At 39.9% G+C, this 25,375-nt stretch overlaps 16 protein-coding genes across 16 annotated transcripts; 7 read left to right on the top strand and 9 right to left on the bottom strand.

Annotated features, from left to right (window-relative positions):
• Positions 1–969: 969 nt before the first annotated feature.
• On the top strand, positions 970–1,173 carry MIN7 (Min7p; the record flags this gene model as incomplete). The annotated part of the gene is made up of 1 exon (XM_018364431.1): positions 970–1,173. One exon carries the CDS (start codon positions 970–972, stop codon positions 1,171–1,173), a length of 204 nt encoding a protein of 67 aa, XP_018223232.1.
• A 285-nt stretch (positions 1,174–1,458) lies between these two features.
• Positions 1,459–2,094, bottom strand: DER1 (derlin; the record flags this gene model as incomplete). Its single annotated transcript, XM_018364430.1, has 1 exon — positions 1,459–2,094. The coding sequence occupies one exon, from the start codon at positions 2,092–2,094 to the stop codon at positions 1,459–1,461; it is 636 nt and encodes a 211-aa protein (XP_018223231.1).
• A 1,040-nt stretch (positions 2,095–3,134) lies between these two features.
• BEM1 (phosphatidylinositol-3-phosphate-binding protein BEM1) lies at positions 3,135–4,793 on the bottom strand (the record flags this gene model as incomplete). Its single annotated transcript, XM_018364429.1, has 1 exon — positions 3,135–4,793. One exon carries the CDS (start codon positions 4,791–4,793, stop codon positions 3,135–3,137), a length of 1,659 nt encoding a protein of 552 aa, XP_018223230.1.
• A 684-nt stretch (positions 4,794–5,477) lies between these two features.
• Positions 5,478–6,869, bottom strand: KTR4 (putative mannosyltransferase; the record flags this gene model as incomplete). Its single annotated transcript, XM_018364428.1, has 1 exon — positions 5,478–6,869. One exon carries the CDS (start codon positions 6,867–6,869, stop codon positions 5,478–5,480), a length of 1,392 nt encoding a protein of 463 aa, XP_018223229.1.
• Positions 6,870–7,284: 415 nt separating this feature from the next.
• Positions 7,285–9,687, top strand: TAF5 (chromatin modification protein; the record flags this gene model as incomplete). Its single annotated transcript, XM_018364427.1, has 1 exon — positions 7,285–9,687. One exon carries the CDS (start codon positions 7,285–7,287, stop codon positions 9,685–9,687), a length of 2,403 nt encoding a protein of 800 aa, XP_018223228.1.
• Positions 9,688–9,994: 307 nt separating this feature from the next.
• On the top strand, positions 9,995–10,687 carry DI49_1222 (uncharacterized protein; the record flags this gene model as incomplete). Its single annotated transcript, XM_018364426.1, has 1 exon — positions 9,995–10,687. One exon carries the CDS (start codon positions 9,995–9,997, stop codon positions 10,685–10,687), a length of 693 nt encoding a protein of 230 aa, XP_018223227.1.
• Positions 10,688–11,560: 873 nt separating this feature from the next.
• On the top strand, positions 11,561–13,225 carry PGI1 (glucose-6-phosphate isomerase; the record flags this gene model as incomplete). Its single annotated transcript, XM_018364425.1, has 1 exon — positions 11,561–13,225. One exon carries the CDS (start codon positions 11,561–11,563, stop codon positions 13,223–13,225), a length of 1,665 nt encoding a protein of 554 aa, XP_018223226.1.
• A 449-nt stretch (positions 13,226–13,674) lies between these two features.
• Positions 13,675–14,949, top strand: MSI1 (Msi1p; the record flags this gene model as incomplete). Its single annotated transcript, XM_018364424.1, has 1 exon — positions 13,675–14,949. The coding sequence occupies one exon, from the start codon at positions 13,675–13,677 to the stop codon at positions 14,947–14,949; it is 1,275 nt and encodes a 424-aa protein (XP_018223225.1).
• A 200-nt stretch (positions 14,950–15,149) lies between these two features.
• Positions 15,150–15,545, bottom strand: AIM4 (Aim4p; the record flags this gene model as incomplete). Its single annotated transcript, XM_018364423.1, has 1 exon — positions 15,150–15,545. The coding sequence occupies one exon, from the start codon at positions 15,543–15,545 to the stop codon at positions 15,150–15,152; it is 396 nt and encodes a 131-aa protein (XP_018223224.1).
• Positions 15,546–15,807: 262 nt separating this feature from the next.
• On the top strand, positions 15,808–16,479 carry MED8 (RNA polymerase II mediator complex subunit MED8; the record flags this gene model as incomplete). Its single annotated transcript, XM_018364422.1, has 1 exon — positions 15,808–16,479. The coding sequence occupies one exon, from the start codon at positions 15,808–15,810 to the stop codon at positions 16,477–16,479; it is 672 nt and encodes a 223-aa protein (XP_018223223.1).
• Positions 16,480–16,773: 294 nt separating this feature from the next.
• On the bottom strand, positions 16,774–17,907 carry RIM2 (Rim2p; the record flags this gene model as incomplete). Its single annotated transcript, XM_018364421.1, has 1 exon — positions 16,774–17,907. The coding sequence occupies one exon, from the start codon at positions 17,905–17,907 to the stop codon at positions 16,774–16,776; it is 1,134 nt and encodes a 377-aa protein (XP_018223222.1).
• Positions 17,908–18,403: 496 nt separating this feature from the next.
• On the bottom strand, positions 18,404–19,303 carry RPL21A (60S ribosomal protein eL21; the record flags this gene model as incomplete). Its single annotated transcript, XM_018364420.1, has 2 exons — positions 18,404–18,875; positions 19,293–19,303. The coding sequence occupies 2 exons, from the start codon at positions 19,301–19,303 to the stop codon at positions 18,404–18,406; spliced, it is 483 nt and encodes a 160-aa protein (XP_018223221.1).
• Positions 19,304–20,123: 820 nt separating this feature from the next.
• On the bottom strand, positions 20,124–20,270 carry RPS9B (40S ribosomal protein uS4 RPS9B; the record flags this gene model as incomplete). Its single annotated transcript, XM_018364419.1, has 1 exon — positions 20,124–20,270. The coding sequence occupies one exon, from the start codon at positions 20,268–20,270 to the stop codon at positions 20,124–20,126; it is 147 nt and encodes a 48-aa protein (XP_018223220.1).
• A 1,291-nt stretch (positions 20,271–21,561) lies between these two features.
• NTC20 (Ntc20p) lies at positions 21,562–21,990 on the top strand (the record flags this gene model as incomplete). The annotated part of the gene is made up of 1 exon (XM_018364418.1): positions 21,562–21,990. One exon carries the CDS (start codon positions 21,562–21,564, stop codon positions 21,988–21,990), a length of 429 nt encoding a protein of 142 aa, XP_018223219.1.
• A 225-nt stretch (positions 21,991–22,215) lies between these two features.
• Positions 22,216–23,076, bottom strand: GDT1 (putative ribosome biosynthesis protein GDT1; the record flags this gene model as incomplete). Its single annotated transcript, XM_018364417.1, has 1 exon — positions 22,216–23,076. The coding sequence occupies one exon, from the start codon at positions 23,074–23,076 to the stop codon at positions 22,216–22,218; it is 861 nt and encodes a 286-aa protein (XP_018223218.1).
• Positions 23,077–23,348: 272 nt separating this feature from the next.
• PCH2 (Pch2p) lies at positions 23,349–23,691 on the bottom strand (the record flags this gene model as incomplete). The annotated part of the gene is made up of 2 exons (XM_018364416.1): positions 23,349–23,492; positions 23,590–23,691. The coding sequence occupies 2 exons, from the start codon at positions 23,689–23,691 to the stop codon at positions 23,349–23,351; spliced, it is 246 nt and encodes an 81-aa protein (XP_018223217.1).
• Between the last annotated feature and the right edge of the window lie 1,684 nt (positions 23,692–25,375).

Raw genomic sequence — 25,375 nt, 5'->3', positions numbered from 1 at the left:
GCTGCCACTGAATCACTTCTCGCTCTAGCGATTTGGCTGTTTCTCAATTTTTTGAGAAAGGAAAGAAAAAGCAACTAAATAGATTGCATTTATTTTCCCTATTGGGAAATTACCACGCTTGGTAAAGTAGTTAAGAAAGGGAAAAAAAAATTTTCTCGAGACCGAAAAAAACACGAAAACTGATCCGGCACATTATGAGTGTGGGAACCAAAGAGATGAGCAAGATGAAAGAAAGACCAGGAGAGGCTCCAGTCTGCCTTGTGAATAGACAAGAGATTCTTCTAGAGTCGTAGGTGGCAGTTACGATTTTTATGTGGTATCCCGTAGAGACAGAGGGGAGTTGTGATACTTCACACCACTTTGAGGTTTGTTTACATCTCTCTGTTTCCATTATTTTCTCTCATGCCTGCTTACTTGGGAAGGCGTATGCGTCGCAACTACTTTTCTTGCTTCTTCTTCTTGATCATTTTCCTCGTAGCCAGTGAGGGGACCCAGGCTGGCACCTTCGCCCCCGTCTTGGGAGGAACCATAAACAAAAGCAGAGAAAAGAAGAAGCCACAAGAGCCAAACGCCAGTGCGTTGCATTGTTTGTCGTGCCGGGAAAGTCAATAGAAAAGAACTTAAGCTTTTTGTACCGTCTCGGCCAATAATAGCGGAGAGGCGGCCGTTTTACTAAGGGAGACGCGGTTTCGGTAGTCCTACGGCTACTTCTTCGGGGCTGCAAGAACAACAATAGCTCAAAAACCCATCATTGGCGGGAAGAGCACTAATTACCATGGCAACGACATTGTTTTCCTAACCCTGGAGATTACATAAGTGCGATATATAAGAGGTTATCGCGATGCGGCCACCAGGCCTTGTGGTTTCCTCAACCTCTCTCTTTTCTGTTCACTTTTTTTTATTTTTTCATTGTAGCAACACCAAACAAAAGTTTCTCAAGAACAAATACAACGTTACGCAAGTTCCAGGATGCTAGCTATGAAACCATTTTCGCTGCTTTCGAAATCATACAAGCCGGGTGCTTCCAATAAAAAAATCACAACTTTATTTTATGTTGCATACATTGCTCTGGGACTGACAACACCTTTCCTTTTACCGGCGCATGTGGCTTCCAAAGACACTCATTACTACAAAGACGACTTTTGCTCTCAACGCTCATACACGAGGTTTTAGCACGAGATTGAGAACGCATTATTTATTCAGGGGAGAAGGCCAACATTCATTTGGCCACTTATTCATTCAGCATTTATACATTTTGACACGGCTCCATTATAATTTTTTTTCGATCTGTGGCTGGACAATTCTTGACTGAATTGTTTTTGCTTTTATTTTTCCTTCATCCAGATCAACTATTCATGTACTTGCCTATCGTATATACTCTTTATATGCTTAACTACATCTATTTTTGAAAAGTTCAATTTTTGTCATTATTCCCAACTAGATACAAATTGTATTTCCCTATGGTGTCTCGCCATTACGAAACCAATCGTAAGGCGACTTGCATAAATCAATGCCGTATACTTTTCCTACTATGTCGTCCATGTAGTAAATGAAATGGCCGGGCATAAAATTCATCGCGATTTCTAACCAATCCCGCTTATATACAAAGTACATCACTGCATTCATATAAATGGGAAATATGGAAGGCGATATATCGATACCACCAAAGAGCCGTACATTCATTTGGTTTCCATTCTTTTTGAGTTCATAGTATACCAGGTTTTCATGCAAAAGAACCCCAAGCGACGCGACTGGCTGTTTAATGCTCGTCATCTTGACCAGCATCACCAAGAGTAAAAGTATTATCCAACAGAACTTCCTTTTCAAACTAAACGAGTTCTCTAGCATCGACAAGTGATTGGCGCTAACAAAAATGTTTAGCATAGATATCCAATTGAACCCACCGTAATCGAATATTGAATAAATTAGTCTGCCATACTGTCCCTTTTTGAACACTAAGTCATAATTATACAGCACGCTTGTTGGGTTTATGATCCGGAGACCTGTAAGACCGGACAGTACTAGACAGCCTATGGTCCATAATCTCGTCACCACAGGGATATCCCCTAGGATATTCAGTATTACAGCATCCATAGTCGTTTAATCCTAAATTATCTTGTGTAGAAGTGGATACTTGCGTGAATAGGTTCAGTGCCTTTAGGTACGCTATATTCGGTGAGAATAGTTAGATAATTTCTCTTGTTATTTATCCGTCCGTTCTTATTTTAGCTCGTGCTTTTCAAAACGTATGCCAAATTAGGGACTCACATCTATTTTCTACCTTTTTCCATTTCGCTTTATGCTATATTGATGGTTGAAAAAAGAACACCGGGCAGTGCATACGTCGGTGATCGCGAAGTAGAAAATGAAGCTTAAAATATTCCATAACAATAAGCTTTGTTGGAAGGCACAGTAGTGTGTATACAGTGTTTCGTAAAGAGCGTGTGCACCAAACAAAAATCAGCTGTGTATGTGCTAAAGTTACCAAAGCCTACAACGCCCTTGTTCTTTGCTCAAATTGAATGAAAGCCGACAAGTCTTTACCTATGGTAAATTAAAAATAAAGAGAAAAATAGTCCCTACGCTACGTGTATGTAAGATGTTATTTGATGTGTTAGAGGTTACTGAAAACAGAGTTTGCGCAAAGCATTTGTCAACCTGGACTGACCTGAAAACATGCTCTAGCTATTCTCTTGATTTGCTTGGTAACTGTTGACGCATATTTAGAGAGATATGTGTCCTTGCTTTCAGTCTTATTCCTCTCTTGAATTATGTGACATATTTCTATACCTTACCGTTTCTATTAGTTCGTATTGTTGAGAATCCTTTGTTTTGTTCGCTAATAAAGTTCCAAAGATTTTAAGTTTAGTTATAATGTTTAGATCAAGAATTAAAAAGAAAGAGGTTTTTTTCAAGTTTTCGAGAAGTTAAATCTACTATCTATATACATATATGTCCATATTTATTTATATTACAATTACGTTGCCGATAAAAAATTGCACAACAATTTAATATTATTACTACTTAAGATGAATTCATTATTATTCAAAATCATCATGATGCCGCTAAAAATGTTTACTCTAATCGTATTCGACAATTAGAAAAAAAAGAAATGTTCTTTCTTGATACTAGATTCAAATGTCATGGACCGAGATCTTTAGTTTGGCCTGGATAACACTGTTTACCTGTGAATCTGTTTTTATCTCCTCCCCGTTACCATCTGCTAGTTTGACTTGTAGCTTAAAGTCATCTGCGTCGATTCTTGGAGCGATTTTATCGAGAAGTTCCTTATAGCTTGTGCTACTCTTCAGCATCAACGCGAAAATATCATCCTTATAATAAAACTTTATTTTCGTTGTTTTCGAATCTGAAACCTGTGCTACGGATGGCTGCTGGGAAGCAGAAAGAGACAATTCTGAGAGTTTGACATTTAACTTCAAATCTTCACCGGTCAATGTATTATCCTGATTGTTTGAAGCTAACATAGAAGCTTGCGATGCAGTTGCAAACGTGGCTGTATCGTTTTCTTGCAACGTTTTAATATTATTTGAATTTTCTTCATTGTCGTATTCTCTGTCATAACCATTATTCAGAACAACAAATAAGGAATGAACCATTTCTGAACGAGATATATAATCTGGAAGGTTAACCAGGTCTGCAACATAGATGTTTAAGTCCTCTTTCCTCTTTTTCGTTATACTATTGGTAACATATGGTACAGGTCCGGGGATATAGGGCATTATACGTTTGGACCATTGCCCATCTGCATCTCTCAACTTACCAGCTTCTGCTGGGAACGTATCTAATAATTGAACTTGAAGATCGTAGAAATCCTGATAGTATCTTTTCAGTTGCCTCGTTCTACCGTTGGATAATTCACAGCAAACTAAAAACCAGTACTTTTCATCTTCTAATCCGAATGATTCAACAGAGGCTTTCAATAATAGCTCGCTATCGACTAGTTTTGCGCTCTGATTAGGAGATTTTGTAGTAGACTGCAGCTGCTGTTGTTCCACACTACCAAGGCTAATATTACTCGCCTTATACCTTGCAATGTTGCTTTTCCATTCCTGGACTGTTGGTAGGTTAACGGACTTGATATCTTCTATCACGTCGTTACCTGTAGCATAACCTGTGGCAATATTTATGATACTAACAAATCCAACGGGGACAAGCCCGGGACCTCCAAGCCGGCCAATCGGCTTAGCAATAAACCATTCGCAATTATGGTGAGCGCAAATGAACAGATTCTCTCCCACGTAAGTTGTTAATTCATCTGCCTTTTCTGCTTTGAAGTCATAAAGAACAATGGCGTATAATGAACCCATATTTAACGATTCGTTTGTAACTTTTCGACTCGAACTATTAGTCCCGTTTACAGATGAAGGTCTAGTTCTATCAAATACTTCGAAATAGCTTTTGGGAACTACACCTTGCTTTCCGGTAGATGGATTAGAAGCTTTATACCAATCCTTCTCATCTCCGGATACGTAAAAGAATTCTCCTTCAATAAAGGATAATTCCTTCGCGGTTTGAGCCTGGTAACTAAATTTGGCCTTTATAACTTTCTCTGGAGAAGTAATATCTTTAGAGTCATGTCTTTTCGTTGGAGAAGAATCTCGCTGGCTTTTTACTGGAGTAGAAGAGGATGAAGAAAGGTACCTAACAGGTACCGTTTTAATGTGTTTCATAACACCTCCATTATCACGAGAAGGCGTGGAAATGTCTGCCGATGTGATTCTGCCTTTGGATCCATTACTATCTCTTTTAGAAAGTTTAAAGTTTTTCAACATTGTATAATATTTTGGCAATTTCTTTTTCTTCCTAGTGTTTCTGCAACTTATATGTTATGACGACTTTGGCTTTCACGTTACCTTTACAGAGTAGTTTGTCAAAAACAGGACCAGAAAATGAATAGTTTGTTGGCAAGCAATTAGTTCGCTTCAAATACTTTGATTAGTTAAGCACAATATATGTCCGCTGATATTATATATTTAGATTATGGCTGTATTGTCACTTTCTTTTTTTTCTTTCTTTTTTGCTTTTCGCAGGCGGATGGGATGGGCCCTCCGCCATATGCCGTTTAGGGTAAAATAAGTCAAGAGGCTGCTAGCAATAAGGCCTGTGAAGAATGTCACAAAATAACAGTGAACAAGATGCATGAGAAGTTGATATCTCTTCCATCTATCCGCGACATAGTTCCTGGAAAGGGCTCGGAAAAATTTGCGGTGACAATTAGGAACCACAACGCCCCCAGATGTTATACCTTTGTTAATGATCTTGTTTTTGGGGTACTCCTTTTAGCTCGAGATTCATGGCTGTGCCGTTGCAATAGTCTATGTTTGTAAATCCCTGAGAAACTTTGTTTTATCGATTTTATATGTATCTATCTAGGTTTGTACAAACGGAACTCATAATATCTAAATATAAACGCATTCCTGCAAGTGGTTGAAGGAACGAGGAAAACACAATCGTTTTCAATACATATCCAACTGCTCATCTGTCATAGAGTGTTTGATCCATATTGCCTGACAATTCTGGTCGTTTAAAGTACTCCAAATACTGAATCTCCCCGGTACACAGTCCCCGTTACATCTATCCGAATCTTTTGGACAGGTTGGACAGTTTGTGTAAGGAATGTGGTAGTAACCTATATCCCTAAACCAATGAATGCGCGACTTGTCCGCAAACAAGGCAAGTGCCAAACTTCTTACAGGGGCGTCACCCCATCTCTCATAATAAAATCCCCCTTTCTCTTCAAGATATTGCATGTATTGTTCATAAGGTTCTGATCTTAAAAAGTCTAGATCGACTATTTCAAAATTAGTCCAGAAATGGCAAGTAGAGTACCCTTGAGTATCTTCATAATTCTGCGGGTTTTGAGAGTTGTCCTTTAGCCATCCGAAAGCCCCATTAACGTTTAAGTAGTTTGGATGTTCTTTGACAAAATCCATAGTAGAGGTCCATAGCGTTTTGATAGTTTTTGGGCTTTCATAAACATTCAAGACGTACCCGTAAATCTTATCGTTCATGCTCATGAATTGGAAAACATCGTATTCAATTTTGCAGTAGAAACTAACTTTTGGTTCTAATCTCCACACATATTTATACTTAGATAGCAGGGGATGGTGGTAATATTCTTTGGAATAGAAACGGCACATATTATGATAGGATACCGCTTCAGCGCCGTGAATGCCTTCCTTTGCCATTTCAGCGCTCTTCTCATGATATTTATCCTTGTCAATGCTATCCGGAATATTCCATTTACCAGGATCAATGGTACCAAATTCAACTAGACGGTCCTTAGGCAATATTCTTTTAATTGCGTCTTTGAATTCGTCCGTAAATTCCTCATCGTTCAAGAATGTATAGGGGTAGCCAAAGTTCTTATTATACTCTTCCTCCAACTGTCGAACGGATGATATGATGTCCTCCAAATCTATGTTTCTCACCAAACTTAGAATCGTGCCTTTTGCCTTGCCCGAAAGTGGATCCCCGCTGCGTACCAAATTGTCTACTTTGGGCTCTGAAATTTCTTGGGATAAAATCTCATCGTAAAATTGAATATTTTCAGCAAGGACATCATTTACGTCAAAAGAGTCTTTGGCATAGAGAGGCTCATGTAGTCTTTCCAATATTTCGTCCACCTCAGATTCATGCTCAGGCAATTTCGTGGGGTTTCCAGTGTTACCTGTTAAGCTATTGTAGCTATCCCTCAGAGTGTCATATTGAGACTTTGCAGCATCCTTGACCGCTTGAGAATAATTTTCGTTCGAGGATATTATGTAGAATGCAACGGTCACGACAACCAATATCAAAATACACATTGAAGTCAGAGTCTTCAGCATTCTCCTTGAAAAAAATCTCATGACTCTATATATGGCTCTAATTTTTTATTATTTGCGACTTATTTCTTGCAAACCGCAACGAACACCCAATTTATCCTTTTATTGATAGTCCAAATATAGTATGCAGTTATACAGGCTTCATGGAATTAATTCGTTAAACATCTTCCTTAAACTAAGCCTTTTGTTTGGCATATAACTGCGTAATAGAGTCCGCGTCGTTATATGCATTCTCCCCTTCATTCCTGTCCGGGTAGAAGTCAAGTTAATGTCATTTGACACGGAAACGACGAAGAGTTCAAGAGCGAAAAAGTTTCGAAATTTCACGTAAAGTCTTAAGAGTGGCAGAAATGTGCATGAAGCAGGTATAAGCGTGTGAAAGCACAGGGTGAAAAGGACGAGGAACATTGGGGTCACGCTGAAACACTGGGAAATAAACATGTCACAGAAGCAAGGTACGAATCAGAACCAGAATGGTGCTCACCAGCCACAGCCCGCGAAGAACCAGCGATCTAATAATGCCGCTGGCGCTAATTCCGCGCAACCGCCACAACAGCAGAGCCAAGGCCAGTCCCAGCAGCAGGGGAAATCCAATGGCCCGTTTTCTGCCTCCGACTTAAATAGAATTGTTTTGGAATATTTGAATAAAAAGGGATACCACCGCACAGAGGCAATGCTGAGAGCCGAGAGTGGACGTACGTTAACACCTCAGAACAAGCCAGCAAACACTAAAACGGGGAAATTTCCTGAACAATCGGTAGCCCCTCCAAACCCGGGAAAGACTGCCAAGCCCATAAGTAATCCAACAAGTTTATCATCCAAGAGAGATGCAGAAGGTGGGATCGTCTCCAATGAACGGCTGGAAGGGTTCAATGCGCCCGAGAACTACATAAGGGCATACTCAATGTTGAAAAACTGGGTGGATTCATCTTTGGAAATTTACAAGCCGGAACTGAGCTACATCATGTATCCAATATTCATTTATTTATTCTTAAATTTAGTGGCAAAGAATCCCGTGTATGCCCGTCGTTTTTTTGACAGATTTTCTCCAGACTTTAAGGATTTCCATGGTTCAGAAATCAACAGACTCTTTAGTGTTAATTCTATAGATCACATCGAGGAAAATGAAGTGGCTAGCGCGTTCCAATCCCATAGGTATAGAATCACCATGTCTAAAACCACCTTAAATCTTCTCTTGTATTTTCTAAATGAAAACGAGAGTGTAGGAGGGTCATTAATAATCAGTGTCATAAATCAACATCTGGACCCGAATATCGTGGAATCTGTAACTGCAAGGGAAAAGTTGGCCGACGGTATAAAAGTTCTCAGTGATGGTGAAAACGGGAATGGGAAACAAAACCTAGAAATGAATTCTGTTCCTGTCAAGCTGGGACCTTTCCCCAAAGATGAAGAATTCGTAAAAGAAATCGAAACAGAATTGAAGATTAAGGATGATCAAGAGAAACAACAAAATCAACAAACCTCGGATGAAAATAATTCCGAGGCAAACAGTAGGACTTTATTGCAAGAATATAAAGCCATGAATAACGAAGGATTTGAAGAATACGCTGGCGAAGAGGATAAAGATAAAGTTAAAGAGAAAACCGCCAAAGACGAGGAGAAGAAGGAAATTGAGTTGAAAGTGGACGATAAGAAAACAGACAGCAATTTATATTCTCCTGCAAGAGATATATTACCTCTGCCTCCAAAGACGGCATTAGATTTAAAACTGGAGATCCAAAAGGTCAAAGAATCCCGTGACGCTATCAAATTAGATAATCTGCAATTGGCATTGCCCAGTGTATGCATGTACACCTTTCAAAATACAAATAAGGACATGTCATGTTTAGATTTCAGTGATGATTGTAGAATAGCAGCCGCCGGGTTCCAAGACAGTTACATCAAGATCTGGTCACTTGATGGTTCATCTTTAAACAATCCTAACATCATGCCGAACAATAACAATAGCGAACACAGGGATACTGATGATCCAACTTGTAAAACCCTAGTCGGGCATAGCGGGACAGTGTATGCCACGAGTTTCAGTCCCGATAATAAATACTTGCTTTCAGGTTCCGAAGACAAAACCGTCAGGCTATGGTCCATGGACACACACACTGCATTAGTAAGTTACAAAGGCCACAATCATCCCGTTTGGGACGTTAACTTCTCTCCGTTGGGCCACTATTTCGCCACTGCGTCGCACGACCAAACCGCACGGCTATGGTCATGTGATCACATATACCCATTAAGAATATTTGCTGGACATTTAAATGATGTTGACTGTGTGTCATTCCATCCAAATGGTTGTTATGTATTTACCGGGTCCAGTGACAAGACGTGTAGAATGTGGGACGTCTCCACGGGTGACTCGGTCAGATTATTTTTGGGCCATACTGCACCTGTCATCTGTATCGCCGTTTCTCCGGATGGCAGGTGGCTATCTACGGGTAGCGAAGATGGTATTATAAACATATGGGACATTGGCACAGGTAAAAGGCTGAAGCAAATGCGTGGACACGGTAAGAACGCCATATATTCTCTGTCTTACAGCAAAGAGGGAAACGTACTGATCAGTGGAGGTGCCGATCATTCGGTCCGTGTATGGGATTTGAAAAAAGCCACTACCGAGCCAAGCGCCGAGCCAGATGAGCCATTCATCGGGTACTTAGGCGACGTTACCGCGTCAATAAACCAGGATATAAAGGAATACGGACGCAGAAGGACGGTCATCCCCACCAGCGATTTAGTGGCATCGTTCTACACCAAGAAAACACCCGTTTTCAAAGTCAAATTCAGCAGAAGCAATTTGGCTCTTGCGGGGGGCGCCTTCAGACCATAATCAATACTAAAAGAGGGAAAAAAAAAAAAAAAAAAAAAGAAGAAAAAAAAAGGATGTCTGTAATATGTAAAATGTATATACTGGTTCATCATGTAACTATTAGATGCTTTTTTAACATTGTATCTTTCCTCTTCGGCGGTTATTTATTGCAGGCTTTTTTCTCCTGCTTTTTTTCACAATCGGCCCCGAAGGAAACCAGAAAACGAAAAAAAAGGACAAATAAGACAGATGCGCTGGTATAAGAAGCTCTCCATTTAGTCCCTGACCGCATGGTACAGGAGCCAGCGCAAGACAAGGGCAGACCAGCATGGAGGACAAGCAGGTTCCACCGATTCGGGTGAAGGTGAGCGACATGGATCCGGGCTATGAAAGCAAATTCAACAGCCGGGAACCGAGCGCCCAGCCGGCAAAGCTGGAATTCAAGCCCGGCAAAAGAAAAATCAAAGGATCTCCAGACTCCACCGTTGCTACCGCCGCCGCTGCCGCCAACGGCCCGTTGCCGGCCCCGGAGGCTTCCAAGAAGCTAAACACGCCGCCGACGAGCAACTCACCGGCCGCCGGCACCACCACCAGGAGCAACACCGCGTACGAAAGAAGCGTCAACGGCAGCAGAATCACAATGCACTCTAACCTAGTACCCACTGAGACGCAGGATGTATCTTGGTCTGAGATCGACACCCTAGATGATGTGAAGAACATGGCTAAAGAGCCTATCATCAACGACGGATTCCCGCAGGATTTCGAGAACAGACTTACGCAGATGCGACGCTCGCACGCTCAGCTGCTGCGAGTAATGAGAGAAAGAAATGAGCGGCTAAAACACGCCAAGCCCGACCTCTCCACGAGGATGGCAGCCCCCCCTGAGAAGGGCCAGCGTGGTACTTCCGCCAAGGGCCCCAAACGCGAACCGGAACAGGCGATTGATGACCCGGAAGTAGCGTTCGACGGCGAGAAATACGTGGGTCAGATTGTCGATACCATCAAGAGACTCGACCAGTGATCGTGGGGGTGTGGGTGGCGAATTTTTTTAGAGGAAGCCATGCCGGCCCTTGCCTGGGAGAATTACAGGAAGTCAAGAACGATTGCTTTTGTTGGCACACTTAGGAGCAGTATTGCATAACACACGACTTCAAGAACCCTCTCTTCTTCTGGCTTGAGGGTACCGCAAGCACTAAGAGAGTTGCTAGCTTTTATTATCTACAGCTAAACGTTGTGTAGTGGTAAACCATGTATGTACATATGTCCATTATCATTTTAGTAGCATAGTGTGCCTTCTGATTACCGAACGATTATATAAGTAATTGGAAGTTTGACAGATGGGACAAGTTAGAGTGGCTGGAAAAAAAAATGCAATCTTCCTACCCTTGATTCCCTTAGTCACTTCACTGAAGATGTTTCGTGTGGACAGTGATTAGGTACAGTAGCAGGACAAGAGAACAAAGGAATCAACAGACCGAATTGGTGACATCATTGGTGGTGTAGTGTGTGGGTGCGACGCTCTTTTGAGGAAGCCATGCGCGCACCCTGGAAATTATACGAAGTCAGAAGCGGTTTGTTGATAGTCATCACCAATCGCACTCTTTATTGGAGGCTCCTGTCTATATATACCTTTTGACATTCTATTCTACAACTGTTAAAGTGAGTGGTTTTTATTGTAGAAGCTGGTTTTAAGTGTGGTTTTTTTTCTCCTTCCTTTGGTTTTGTATTTTTTATTGTTCTCCTATCTTATAATGGTTCTGCCCTCGTGTTCTTGAATTTTATTGTATCTTGTTAATTTTTAATTTTCTTTTATTTATATCAACTCCTATTATCTTATTCTTTTTCTTCCTACAATCTTGTGAAACTGATTGAAAAGCAAAGTATTAGCCTAAAAATGTCCAGTAACTCCTTCACTAACTTCAAATTGGCCACTGAATTATCAGCTTGGTCTAAATTGCAAAAAATTTACGAATCCCAAGGTAAGACTTTGTCTGTCAAGCAAGAATTCCAAAAGGATGCCAAGCGTTTCGAAAAACTAAACAAGACTTTCACCAACTACGACGGTTCTAAGATCTTGTTCGACTTCTCCAAGAACTTGGTGAACGATGAAATCATCGCTGCCTTGATTGAATTGGCTAAGGAAGCCAACGTCACCGGTTTGAGAGACGCTATGTTCAAGGGTGAACACATCAACTCCACCGAAGACCGTGCCGTCTACCACGTTGCTTTGAGAAACAGAGCCAACAAGCCAATGTACGTTGACGGTGTCAACGTCGCCCCAGAAGTCGACTCCGTCTTGCAACACATGAAGGAGTTTTCTGAACAAGTCCGCTCTGGTGCTTGGAAGGGTTACACTGGTAAGAAGATCACCGACGTTGTTAACATCGGTATCGGTGGTTCCGATTTAGGTCCAGTCATGGTCACTGAAGCTTTGAAGCACTACGCTGGTGTCTTGGACGTCCACTTTGTTTCCAACATTGACGGTACTCACATTGCTGAAACTTTGAAGGTTGTCGACCCAGAAACCACCTTGTTTTTGATCGCCTCCAAGACTTTCACCACCGCTGAAACAATCACCAACGCTAACACCGCTAAGAACTGGTTTTTGTCAAAGACTGGTAACGAACCATCTCACATTGCCAAGCATTTCGCCGCTTTGTCCACCAACGAAAGTGAAGTTGCCAAATTCGGTATTGACACTAAGAATATGTTCGGTTTCGACAGTTGGGTCGGTGGCCGTTACTCTGTCTGGTCTGCTATTGGTTTGTCTGTTGCCCTTTACATTGGTTACGACAACTTTGAAGCTTTCTTGAAGGGTGCCGAAGCTGTCGACAACCACTTCACCGAAACCCCATTGGAAGACAACATTCCATTGTTGGGTGGTTTGTTGTCCGTCTGGTACAACAACTTCTTCGGTGCTCAAACTCATTTGGTTGCTCCATTCGACCAATACTTGCACAGATTCCCAGCTTACTTACAACAATTGTCCATGGAATCTAACGGTAAATCTGTTACCAGAGGTAACGTCTTCACTGACTACTCCACCGGTTCCATTTTGTTCGGTGAACCAGCTACTAACGCTCAACATTCTTTCTTCCAATTGGTCCATCAAGGTACCAAGTTGATTCCATCCGATTTCCTTTTGGCCGCTCAATCCCACAACCCAATTGAAAACAAATTACACCAAAAGATGTTGGCTTCCAACTTCTTCGCTCAAGCTGAAGCTTTGATGGTTGGTAAGGACGAAGAAGAAGTCAAGTCCGAAGGTGCCACCGGTGGTTTGGTCCCACACAAGGTTTTCTCTGGTAACAGACCAACCACCTCTATCTTGGCTCAAAAGATTACTCCAGCCACTTTGGGTGCTTTGATTGCCTATTACGAACATGTTACTTTCACTGAAGGTGCTATCTGGAACATCAACTCTTTCGACCAATGGGGTGTTGAATTAGGTAAGAGTTTGGCAAAGGTCATTGGTAAGGAATTAGACAACTCCTCCGGTATCTCTACCCACGATGCTTCTACCAACGGGTTGATCAACCAATTCAAAGAATGGATGTAAAAAGTTCGTTTTTAAATATATACCTAAAGAACATTTAAGCAATATTCTAAGCAAAGATACGTAAATTTTGCTTATATATTATTATACACATGTCATATTTCTATATTTTCAACATTTGGTTATATAATGCTCGTAATTTAGAGGATATACATTCTCTACACATTACGTTTTTTTCCAAAAACAAACTGTGTGTTAAGAGTTTTCTGGAAGAGTAATTTGAAATTATTATTCTATACCACTTCATCATCGCATCTGCGTTCCCGATGAATTCCGTCACTGCATTAATGGACACGAAGTAGTTTAGCGTCGCGAAGACTTTATTGTGTCGCGCAAATCAAAAAATTTGAAAAGTAGATCAACCAAACCGTGTTAAAAGGTGCTTATCGATCGTACACAAAAAAGATCAGAAACCTTTCCACTTGATAGACAATATTGTAACGCATGCAAAGATGAGCCAGGGTGCCGAAGAACCAGCAGGTGAAGCTTCCAATATCCCTGTCGATTTGCAAGAAAGATATTCGCATTGGAAGAAGAACACTAAACTCCTTTATGATTACCTGAATACAAATTCGACGAAGTGGCCTTCTCTAACATGCCAATTCTTTCCTGATTTAGACACCACGTTGGATGAGCATCGGATCTTATTATCCTCATTTACGTCTTCTCAAAAACCCGAAGACGAGACTATTTATATTAGCAAAATATCCACTTTAGGTCATATAAAATGGTCATCTCTAAATAACTTCGACATGGACGAAATGGAATTCAAACCAGAAAACTCAACCAGACTACCCCCAAGTCACTTGGTCGATGATATCAGCATTTTCTTCCCAAATGGAGATTGTAATAGAGCAAGATATTTACCACAAAATCCAGATATCATAGCAGGCGCATCTTCAGATGGTGCGATCTATATTTTCGATAGAACGAAACATGGATCCACTAGAATAAGGCAGTCCAAAAATTCGCATCCGTTTGAGGCCAAGCTATTCGGCTCGCATGGAGTCATTCAAGACGTGGAGGCCATGGATACTTCCTCGGCAGACGCAAATGAAGCCACATCATTGGCCTGGAACCTACAGCAGGAAGCACTCCTACTGTCTTCCCATTCCAACGGTCAAGTTCAGATTTGGGACATTAAACAATATTCACATGAGAATCCTCTAATAGATACACCCTTAGTATCAATAGAGAGCGATGCGAGCGGTGTGAATGATGTAACGTGGATGCCAACACATGATTCACTATTTGCTGCTTGCACTGAAGGAAATGTTGTTTCGTTATTGGATCTAAGGACCAAGAAGGAGAAGCTAAGGAGCAACTGTCAAAACCACACAGGTGGCGTAAATTCCTGTAAGTTTAATTACAGGAACTCTCTAGTATTAGCATCTGCAGATTCAAGCGGAAGACTAAATTTGTGGGATATTAGAAAAATGAACGAAAGCCCAATCACTACCATGGAACATGGTGCTTCCATTTCCACTTTGGAGTGGAATCCAAATTTCAGTACGGTGTTGGCTACAGCTGGCCAAGAGGATGGGCTAGTTAAGCTATGGGATACTGCCCGCGAAGAGACTATATTTACACACGGTGGCCACATGCTTGGAGTAAATGATGTCTCGTGGGATGTGCATGATCCGTGGTTAATGTGCAGTGTGGCAAACGATAATTCGGTTCAGATTTGGAAACCTGCGGAAAACCTCGTGGGACAAGAACAACCTTAATATCTCCATAAAGCCAAATAAGCCACCGATTTTGTACCTATTGCAGATTCAGTTATTTGATAGACGAAATATGTAAATATACGTAAAATTTTACATATGAATCAAAATTTTGATGCTACAAATATTATTATACAAAAAGTATTGCGCAGATGTCATGCAATCCATTAAGACTACATTGTAGATGAAAGACCTCTTAGTTACTATTTTGGGCTTTCGCCTGGTAAGACAATATTTCCAAGATTCCTTAGTCTGACTTTAACTTCGGTTCGCCTTTCGAAAGTTCCAGGATTGTACGGAATATTTCTGTAATTTGATGGTGCAGCTCCCTTCGGATTCCAATCTTTATCATAGAATATACTCCTTACACCAAGTTCACTATTATTCCCTTCATAACCTATTAAACGTTCGTCAGAAGCTTGTAAATCATCTCTCAACTTAGCCAGTAGGCGTGTTTCCTCTTGGTTTTTATCTAGTTTTTTAGTGAGCAATTCAATTTGATCTCGTACTCTCTTCTTGTCTAGGTGTTGAAGCTTGGTCACTCTTTTCGCTCTTATATTGTTCTTTGGGTGTTCTTGCGGTCCATTCAATTCAATCATATGTAATGGTAGAGTGTAGAAAAACAACAAGAGTGCTTAAGAGACTATAGAATGCCTTCATGTCTGAAAGATATCAAAAAAGCTTGATAAAAGTCCCTTTAGAAAGTTTTTTAGAGATCTGTTATTTGAAAAAAAGTACAGCCACTATAATAGAAAAGTCGCTTTTGTCAAAATTAAAGAGCTGAATATTTCACAAGTGAAAAAAGGTCCAGGGCAAGAAGAGAAAGTTAAAGGCATTGGACCAAGCAAAACGGCGAGTAATATGTCACAATCCAACGGATCACTTGTGCCAGAAGGCAACCAAGGCTCCCTCCAAGAAGATGTTAATCCTGATTTCAATGGAGTACCTGGCCAAGCTTTAGATGCTGTACGTATGCGGTTGGCTCAATTAACTCATTCATTGAGAAGAATCAGGGATGAGATGTCTAAAGCTGAACTACCGCAATGGTATACACTACAATCACAACTAAACGTCACATTGTCGCAACTCGTGTCCGTTACATCTACCTTGCAACATTTCCAAGAATCTTTAGATTCAACGGTCGTTTATCCATTGCCTAAATTTCCAACTACTTCGCATGAAAGTTTGATCACTACACTTTTGAGAAAAAAGAACATTCCTGAAGTAGATGAATGGATGAAATACGCTAGAGAAACATCCGGAATAACGACAAATTTGTTGAAGGATGAAGAAATACAGAAGCTATTACAACAGGACAAAGACATAACAAACTGGGCACGTAATACGTTTGGAAACGAATTTGAAAAACACGATTTCAAACATGAAGAGGCCCTAAATGAAGAGGATGCTTCACTCCTTGTACGAGATACCAAGCCATCAAAACCTTTTAACGTTGACGTTATTTTAAAGTTTACACATGCAGGAGAAAAACCAATTTCGATAGATACGACGCCGAAATTGACTACTGGTTGAACTTTGGTTACAACGGTCGAGTTTTTGAATCATGTTTATTATTCCAAATAATTTGGTAAAAGTATTTACAAGTATAAAAGAGCCAAATTTACCAAACGAAGTAAATGAGGGTCATCAATATATTACAATAAATAACGCAAGACAAAAAAACGGACGAAGGGAACTAAATGAGATAAGAAAGCCTTCTATAAACTTCAACTGACTTTTAAATCCTATAAAGTGTACTTTTTTCTTTTCTTTTTTTCAAACCAAGTATTTTTTTTAAATGAAACTCAACTTTCTTAGCTTGTAAAATCATGACAATAACCGTATAACAATCTCCCATGTGCCAAACATTATTATACTGTTGGGAACTGTTCTCATTAAATGTGGGGTCAACCCACTGTACATTGAAAATAGGCCCTCCTCTTTGATTATGATTTTGAAACTTTGTATTAGACCTGTATACTTCCGTTTACCATTCTCCTTAGGTGTTTGCCTTAATCTTGTCCTTACAACTTCATGTGGGTACGTAGCTATACTGGCTACAAACTTTGCAAGACCAGCACTTCCTGATCTTTGGCACCATTCCTTAATTTTCTCAGATCTGCTTTTTGCACCTTCAGATTGATATCCGAATTTTTCAATAGATCTTTGTTTTATTATGTGCTTCATTTGTTCATATAACAGCCATTGGAGGATACCTTCAACAGATCCCAAATACGAAGCACTTAAACCTTTGTACAAACCAGTGATACCTTCATTTTTGAGAACACTCTTCAAACAATCCCAGGAGTTTTTGTAATGTCTAACTGATGATTTTCCGGCTTTATCAAGCTGTACTCTAGTCTTAATCAACCAAATAGGATTGGTTGCCGTTGCCGTTGCCCAACCCGCTGTTGCAGCAGCCATGAGATGAACCATAGGAGTCTCTTGACCATTATTGAACGCTTTGGCGTACATATCTTTGGTAGTACCGTAAGTAAAGAAATTGATACTTCTCGCTGGAATAACCCCAACCAAATTAGGACCCAAACCTTTGAACAAGCTCCTGAAACCTTCCTGTTTGTACACATTGCCAATGATTCCCAGTGTTTCTTTGAAGTGAGTCCCAGCTTGAATAACATAATTGATACTTTTCGGACGAGTAGACACTTTACTTATATTGGCGGCCTGCGACTTGTACACATTCAGAAATATATCACTTTGTAGTCGAGTTTTCACCAAATCAAAGGGGCAAGTAACCACAGCACCTGCCATGCCCCCAATACCGCCAGCAACAAAATGTACCCATGGTTTTACTGTTGGATGATTTTCAATTTCAATTTGTTTTGGATCTAATGGGATTTGTGTGGCCTCCTTATAATTTGAACCCTTTTCATCACTTGCCAAATAAGGGACCGATTCGATAGCATCACCTTCCCATTCTTCAATAGACTTTTTAGGCATCTTAACGCTCTTTAATAATTAAAGGATAAATTTTCCAAGTGGGTGAGTTTGACACAAAAATGTAAGGTATAGGTGAACGAAATTGTCAGATTCTATTATCTCAGTTGACCGTGCTTGGATTGGCTATCAATAGAAGCAGCTGAGTGGCCTTTTTGTACAGATAAAAGCCTGTTCGTAAAGTTTGCCTCAACGCTAATTTCTTGATTTTTACTTGCCACTTTTAACCAGATGCTAATTTTTCACTAAAGAAAGCCGGAACCGAGGAATCGAAAGCAATATTTAATTTAGAAATATTATTCTAAGAAATAAGGCTGACAGTCCTCGGCATCTTATCCTACAACTTTGAGAGTAAAACGTAACAGAAAGCGACGTAAATGTACAAATTATGGATATTAGACACAATTTATTTTTTATTATATTATATATTTAAAAATAGACAAAAAATAAAACCTAAAACCTGAAAATCTTTTTCGATACAAAACCAGCATCGGGTAAATTAGATGAAAGTTTCGTATGCAACTGGAGCCAAAGTTTGAGGAACGTTACCTTCAGTAGAAACAATACGGGATTCTCTTGGTTGAGCTGGTTGTCTCTTCAATTGGACGGCAACACCTTGAGCCTTGGCTTCAACACGCTTAGCAGCATTAGCCTTAACTCTTTCCAAAAATTCTTGTCTACACTTGGAATGCTTGATGTGTTCAACTCTCAAGTTCAATCTCTTTTCTAGATATCTGTTACCAACCATCTTGTTGATGATGACACCAACAGAAGACTTAGTAACGTTGTAAACAACACCAGTCTTACCTTGGTAAAACTTGTGTGGCATACCCTTTTGGATAGAACCATTGGCCTTGATATCGACAATGTCACCAACCTTGTAGATCTTCAAGTAAGTAGAAAGATGGACGGCACCATGCTTTCTGAAGTCACGTTGGAACATGTAACGAGTACGAGATCTGTAACCGTGTCTGTATCAAAAGGAAGTAAATCAAAGAAAGGATTTATCAATTCATGTTAGTACTCTACTATTTTGGTCAGCCTTTTTAAGCATGGACCTCAACTTATATTTCACCTTACGTAGAAAAAGTCGTTTTAACGCTCACTCCCATTTAGTTCATTTTCATTGCTGGATGAATTATTACTGCAAACTCTGTAATATTGGTTCCATAGTACGGGCACAAACCATCGCGATGTCTAGCCGCTTGAAAACCCAGTCAAGTTCCACTAATCCGTTGTATATCATTATCATTCGCACTTTACTGCACTCATATTAAAGGATATGTATGGGAAGCGTTTTCTTAAAGTCTTTCAATTCTGTCGGAATTTTTTCTAGTTTGAGGTTCCACATATTGCTTTTCGGTATTCCATATTATCAAGTCACATACGATTTACCCATTGTTGCTAGTTATTTTTGTCTTGGTTTTCCTGTTTCAAAGCTTAATTGGTAATGGCTAAAATTGTACTATGCCTTCTATATTACCTTTAACTATACTTCAAGCTTTGTTAATGACAAAACTCCAGTGAAGCGCAGAGGCGACTCTCCGTCTAACGTCCATATGATCCTTCGCATTGCCGCTGGGATGGTAGCGGGACTTCCAATTGCCTCCAGCCGGGACGCCAAGGGAAGCCTTCGGTAAAGCGTGCTCGTTTCGGCTGAGAACGTGCCAAATAATATCCAGAAAAGCAGCCTAGCCGAAGCGCTTCATATCCCTCGCCAAATATTAGATGTCTGGGTGATATAAATGTACGGGTTTTATTATAATGAAAACGGAAAGCGGTTAATGAACTTATGGTATTACAAAATATTTCAATAACCTTAACTAATACTAAGAAGAATACAATAAACTCAGGATTACGTTAACAGGACATATGGCCTCTTTAGCAATGCGAGCTTCCAAATGTTAGTAATTCTCTTTCCCACGCTAAGAACATTATCGGGTTTTTTATCGAAAAGTCACTCACTATATTTGTATACTAAGTTTCGCGGTCATACAAAGCTGTACGAAATACTTTAATGTATATTGATATAGCGTAAATGAGCTAGGTGGTGATTCGGTGTTCGAGCTCTGTGCTCAAAAAACCGTAAAATTTACATAGCCCACACATTCTTAATTGAACAAGTGGCCAAAGCCATATAAAGTAAGGTCAACTTAAAAATGATCCGTGATTTGAAAAGTTATAAAAATTATTATACAGTTATAAAATCAGCGAATTATTTATTCTTCGTCAGCTTCTTCAGCAGCTTCACCGGAAGATTCGGCCTTTCTGGCGGCGTTTCTTCTAGCAACTCTACCTGGTCTAGCACCACCAAATGGAGAAGTTGGGGCAAAGTCGACATGCTTTTCAGAGTCCAATCTGACCATGAAAGATGGAATGTTGACGATTTGCTTACCAACAGCAATGTGTCTTTGAGTAATCAAAACTCTGGCGTGGTGAACAGACTTGGCCAAACCCAACTTGTAGACTTGAGTTTGCAATCTTCTTTCTAAGAAATCTTCAACCTTCAAAGCTAAAACATAATCCAACTTCTTCTTGTCTTCGGACAAGACACCAATTCTAACCAATCTTCTGATCAAAGCATTACCTTCGAACAATCTCTTTGGGTCCTTTTCGTCTCTGGTCAATAAATCTCTAGCAGCACGACGAATCTTAGACAATTGGAAAGAAATTCTGTAAATTTCCTTCTTGTTCTTCAAACCGAATTCACCGGCCAACTTCAATTCAGCGTCCAAACGAGAAGATTCGTAAGGTCTCTTTGGGGTAGAGTAAGTCTTAGAGTATGTTCTTGGGGCTCCTATATGAAAATAAAAACAAATAATGTGATAAACTTGTTAGTCAAAGGTTTCTTTGTAAAAATAAAGCGCAAGAGGTCCAAGAAAGTGCTCATAAATATTATAGAAATATGATAATTAAGAACGCATAATTCAGTTTCCGCCTACAGTGGATGAAATACTCTTTTCATTCTCTCCAAAAAAATGTCTTTGAAAAATTCGCTTGGAGTACCTTATTTTTCTTCTACAACTTCCTTTCAACTGAAGTGTCGGGAGTTCAGTGTAAACAAAGATGTAGTTAAGGTAGAAAGTATTTCAGTCTGTTGGTGGCACCTTTGAATGTGTGTGTTTTAATTTCATATTCTCATATATTTATGAGGACCCGAACCTCTTTCGATAGAAATTGGAATGAGAGATTGAACAATCTCTCACTTTCCCGATGGGGTTTAATACGTACTTGGCATTGTTGCTTAGTCTTAGTTGTCTTGTTGCTTTTTTTCTATTATTGAGCCAACTAAAATTATATGTGAAGTGAATCTTATGAAATTTAACTATAGCCATTGCTGAGATTAATGCATAAAGTTACAATTCCGCGGAGCGCGTCTATTTGCCGCTAGCTTTGAAATATTTTCAGACAGGGCATTTTAAACAAAGAGGATCAAATGTACAGATGTACAAATGTACGGGTTAACATGTCAAGGCGCGAAGTTACTTGCGTGCTTCAGCGCCAATACGTATGCCGTTTATTCCTACAGTAGAGGTTACTGTATCCTCAACTTACCTAACATGAACTGTTACAGAGGAGTCTTCAACCATTTACAGTGCTTCTGTGTCATCACAAGCAAGAAAGACGTTGCTGCAATATCCATTTATATTTATCATCATGCCTTCTCTCCGAGACTTAACAATAGAGAGAAACAAAAGTTTAAGTCAGTTAAGAGCCCGTATTAACAAGGCTAACAAGCTAAGCACAACCGAGTTTGGTGCTCCCTTTTTGAAGGCTTTAGATGGAACTGTTAACGGCCATGTACTTCAACCGTCACCGTCCTCTGATTCATTGAGCACTATTGAACAAGAAATTAGTCATATCGAAATGGGTGAGGAAGACCAGCATTCACACATTTCTCTTCAGAGAGATCAGCAAACAGTACGCATTGGCAAAGTCTCTGAAACTGGCGACCTCAAAGCTAAGCTCGCGTCTGCTATGGAAGAGCTCGAAAAGAAAACTGATGAAACGATCAATAGCATAATAAGGAAAAGGTTACTACAAAATTCCAATTACGAACATGATACAAGCACTGGACCAGGCTAATTATACCCAAAATGCAAGCACCACTCCCCGAAGTTTTGCCTGCAAAGTAAACGATGAGCCTAACATAAAATAAGCTTCATTAAATAAATATCAGCCGTTTATATAGTAATATATATCTATAAATATTCTTTTCAAGGCACATCTTGAAATAGTATAGCGCAATAACAGCAAAATAACGTCCAAGTAGCCACCAGGGTTACCAATATCGAGGGAGCCTTCGCAACTTCAATTTGAAATTGTGAATGCTTGATAAATATAAAGAAGAGCAAAAATGAAGAACAAAAATGAACTAGCAAGAGTGATAGTTCTTATGCTGATTCTTGTAGCCAATAGTTTCCCACCTACCACGGCTAGACCACTGCAAATAGCATGCCCAACAACGGCACCTGCAATAACAAACCAATAGTCACTGTCAGTAGCCATGGCAATAATACTGATTTGTGAACGGTCGCCTAGTTCTCCCAAAAAGACCATCAAAAATATTTGAACCCAAACTGGTGAAAACATAAACGATGCTAGTTCACGGAATTTATGTAAAAATTTTGTAACTGTCGAAGAGTTCCTCAACTGTTTAGCGTGAGTAGCTTCACCACCTTTTTCAACATCGTCCATACCCTTGTTGATGTCATTGACTGCAATTTCCTCCTCGACTTCGGCCATTTCTTCTTCAACTCCTGCGTCCTTAGACATTTCCAAACCTTCCATGGTCAATTTATAACCGAACACCAGAAACAGCATACCAGCCAAGAATGCTGTATAGCGCTCGGAAAGAAAGGCAACAACGGAATGGCCCACTACACCAGACAAAACAGTCATTATCGCAAGAGATGTGGCTGCTGCTGAAAACACCAAAAGTCGTTGATGACGCATAGCCATCAAAGCTGCAATCAAAAAGGTTTTGTCACCAATTTCAGAAAGCCCAATCATAGAAATGGACATTAAAAAGGATTTTAAATGTGCTGGGCCTTCAGTGTCCACAGGAGTCTCTGCATTATCAACTGAGGTAGCTGAGGTGGCTGCGGCTGCGGCTGCGGCGATAAGTGGTAGCAGAGTAAGTACGGATGCCTTCTTTATAATATGTTTCATTGTGTGCTTGAGTAGTCTTGCCTCGTAGAATTGACTCTTAAGATGAACCAATTCTGTAATCAAGTCTCTAACATGTTATGATCTTGAAATAGTGCTTTTAAAGTACGCGAAATGAATTTATCATTGATCCTAAAATACATTATAAAAATTTTTGAGCATACAAGCGAGGCGACAACAAGGCGCTGGAAAATAGGGTTCGCGAAAGTATTTTACATGAGTATGAGACAAAAGAAAGAGCAAAATAAAAAGATTAAGAGAAAATACCGCGTTCACTATTTCCGCGCACTGCCCAGCTTTCGCGCTGACATGGCTAATGCCACGACGAACTCATTATGTTCAACAGGAAATGTCCGGAAGTATTCGGAAAGACACATCAATGGTAATTTTCTTGTAGTTCTGCCGCTGATGTCAAGGGACTGATTTGAGTATGCATTCATCTTTGATGACAATGGTTAGTAAAAAATGGTTGTAAATGAAAAAAAAAATTGTGTAAAAATAATTAAAAGGACATACCGAGCATTTTATTGCAATTTTCTTTAAAATTTCTTGATATTTCTCAAAGAATGAGGTTCCGGAAGATCCAGAGTGAAACGAAATTATACCTAAAGATACCATTTCTTCAATACACACTCTTAAAATATGCAAGATTCCCTCCGCTGTTGGGTTTCCAATAAAAAAGATCCCGTCTGCCCGGTCAACAAAGGCATCGTCCAATGAATCCAGCAGATTAGACGTAGCCAATGTTAGAAAGTTATGATATTTTTTCAGCCTGTCAAGTTGAGTTAGTAAAGTGTTCACGACACGAATACCGTCCGTTGATTCATTTCTATTCAGTAGGTTTGTTCTTGAACATGCTATTGCCTCTACCTCATCTACCAAGAGACATACGAAAATCCCGCGCTCTTCATTAACCTTTAAAAGCTCCTCAATATCTTTGAATATTATTGATATGTTTTTTGATGACTCTCCAAACCATTTAGAGAAGATGCGTGAACAAGATAATTCAATTATTATCCCCTTATAGTTTGTATCGATGGTATTGGAAGCTTCAGAGAATTCTCTCCTCACGGATAGTTTTTGACAAAGGGCTTTGCACAAGGTTGTTTTACCTGTTCCTGGGGGGCCGTGAACAAGAAGTAATTTATTGTTTGTTATTAGGGTTCTGACGTCTTCTTCATTTGAATTTCCGTTTTGTTTGAAATTTGCTATTTTGAGGGAAATGGTTGCATAACTATAGAGCCTCTCTTTAATATTGTTACCGAAATACAATGACTCCCATTGGCCTTCGAAGTTGGTACTTGGAAGAAATGATATGCTTACGAGATCGAGTGTCTGCTTCGTAAGTGGAATATTAAAATTTTCTACTGAATTGGTGCAGGAGTTTAAAGTCTCCCCTTCAAAATTGTCTTCTCCATCCACTTCTAAGTCAATCTTGTCGAATTCTGCAGACAGTATGTTACCACTTTTTGAGTCTTTGTACTCTTCCAAGCAACAAAAGGGATGGAGCATGAATTCATCAACCGCCCCGACTTGGTATGTTCTTGACTCTTCAATCTCCTCAGAACATAAAATAGAATCTATATGTTGGTCCAAATTCAATTTTTCATGAAAGTTCAATCTAGTGGGAGCATGAGAGACTGACACTGGCTCGATCGAAATTTTTCTAACAAATAGGGATAAAAATAAATTATCCTGTCCCTCGTTCACTGCCATTGTAGAGGTACTTGTGCTTGAAAACTGATGCAATAAAACTTTTGCTAAACTTCTAATCAAATGCTGCTGAGCATCTGTTGGTGGATCTTTAATTTCAATGCTCCCTTGTCCCTCTCTCATCAACTCTTGCCCTGTTATAATCGAATCCTTCAAGCGGCTGTTTGGGATGGTTTCCAACTTTCTCCTAACAACCATCTTTAGCAGATTTAAAAACTCCTCTAACCTTTCATTACTGTTATCTTGTTTGGAGTCTAAACTAGACTGTGACGAAGAACTTTGTTCCTCTTTAAACATACGCCGTATAACACATAAAGACGATCCTCGCACTTGCAGATCAACAACGTATTTCATGTTGCTTGTTTTGACTTTGAAACGTTCTTGCTCCAAGATCACGCTTATATTTTAATGATACCTTTCTTCTTTATTTAACATATGAAAGAACTAAAAATTTGCCGCCCACCTTCTGTTTAACAACAAAAAAAGTCTTTTTTTTCATAACGAGAGGCCCGGTTTGCCAGACCAAAAAGTAGGCAAAGGCTTGGAGCATGTCTTGTGTTCACGTTTCAAGATGCTAGAGATCGTTAGG

This window comes from Saccharomyces eubayanus, chromosome IV, assembly GCF_001298625.1.
Source record: "Saccharomyces eubayanus strain FM1318 chromosome IV, whole genome shotgun sequence".
Lineage (NCBI taxonomy): Eukaryota > Fungi > Ascomycota > Saccharomycetes > Saccharomycetales > Saccharomycetaceae > Saccharomyces > Saccharomyces eubayanus.
This window is presented reverse-complemented; position numbering and strand designations above follow the sequence as displayed.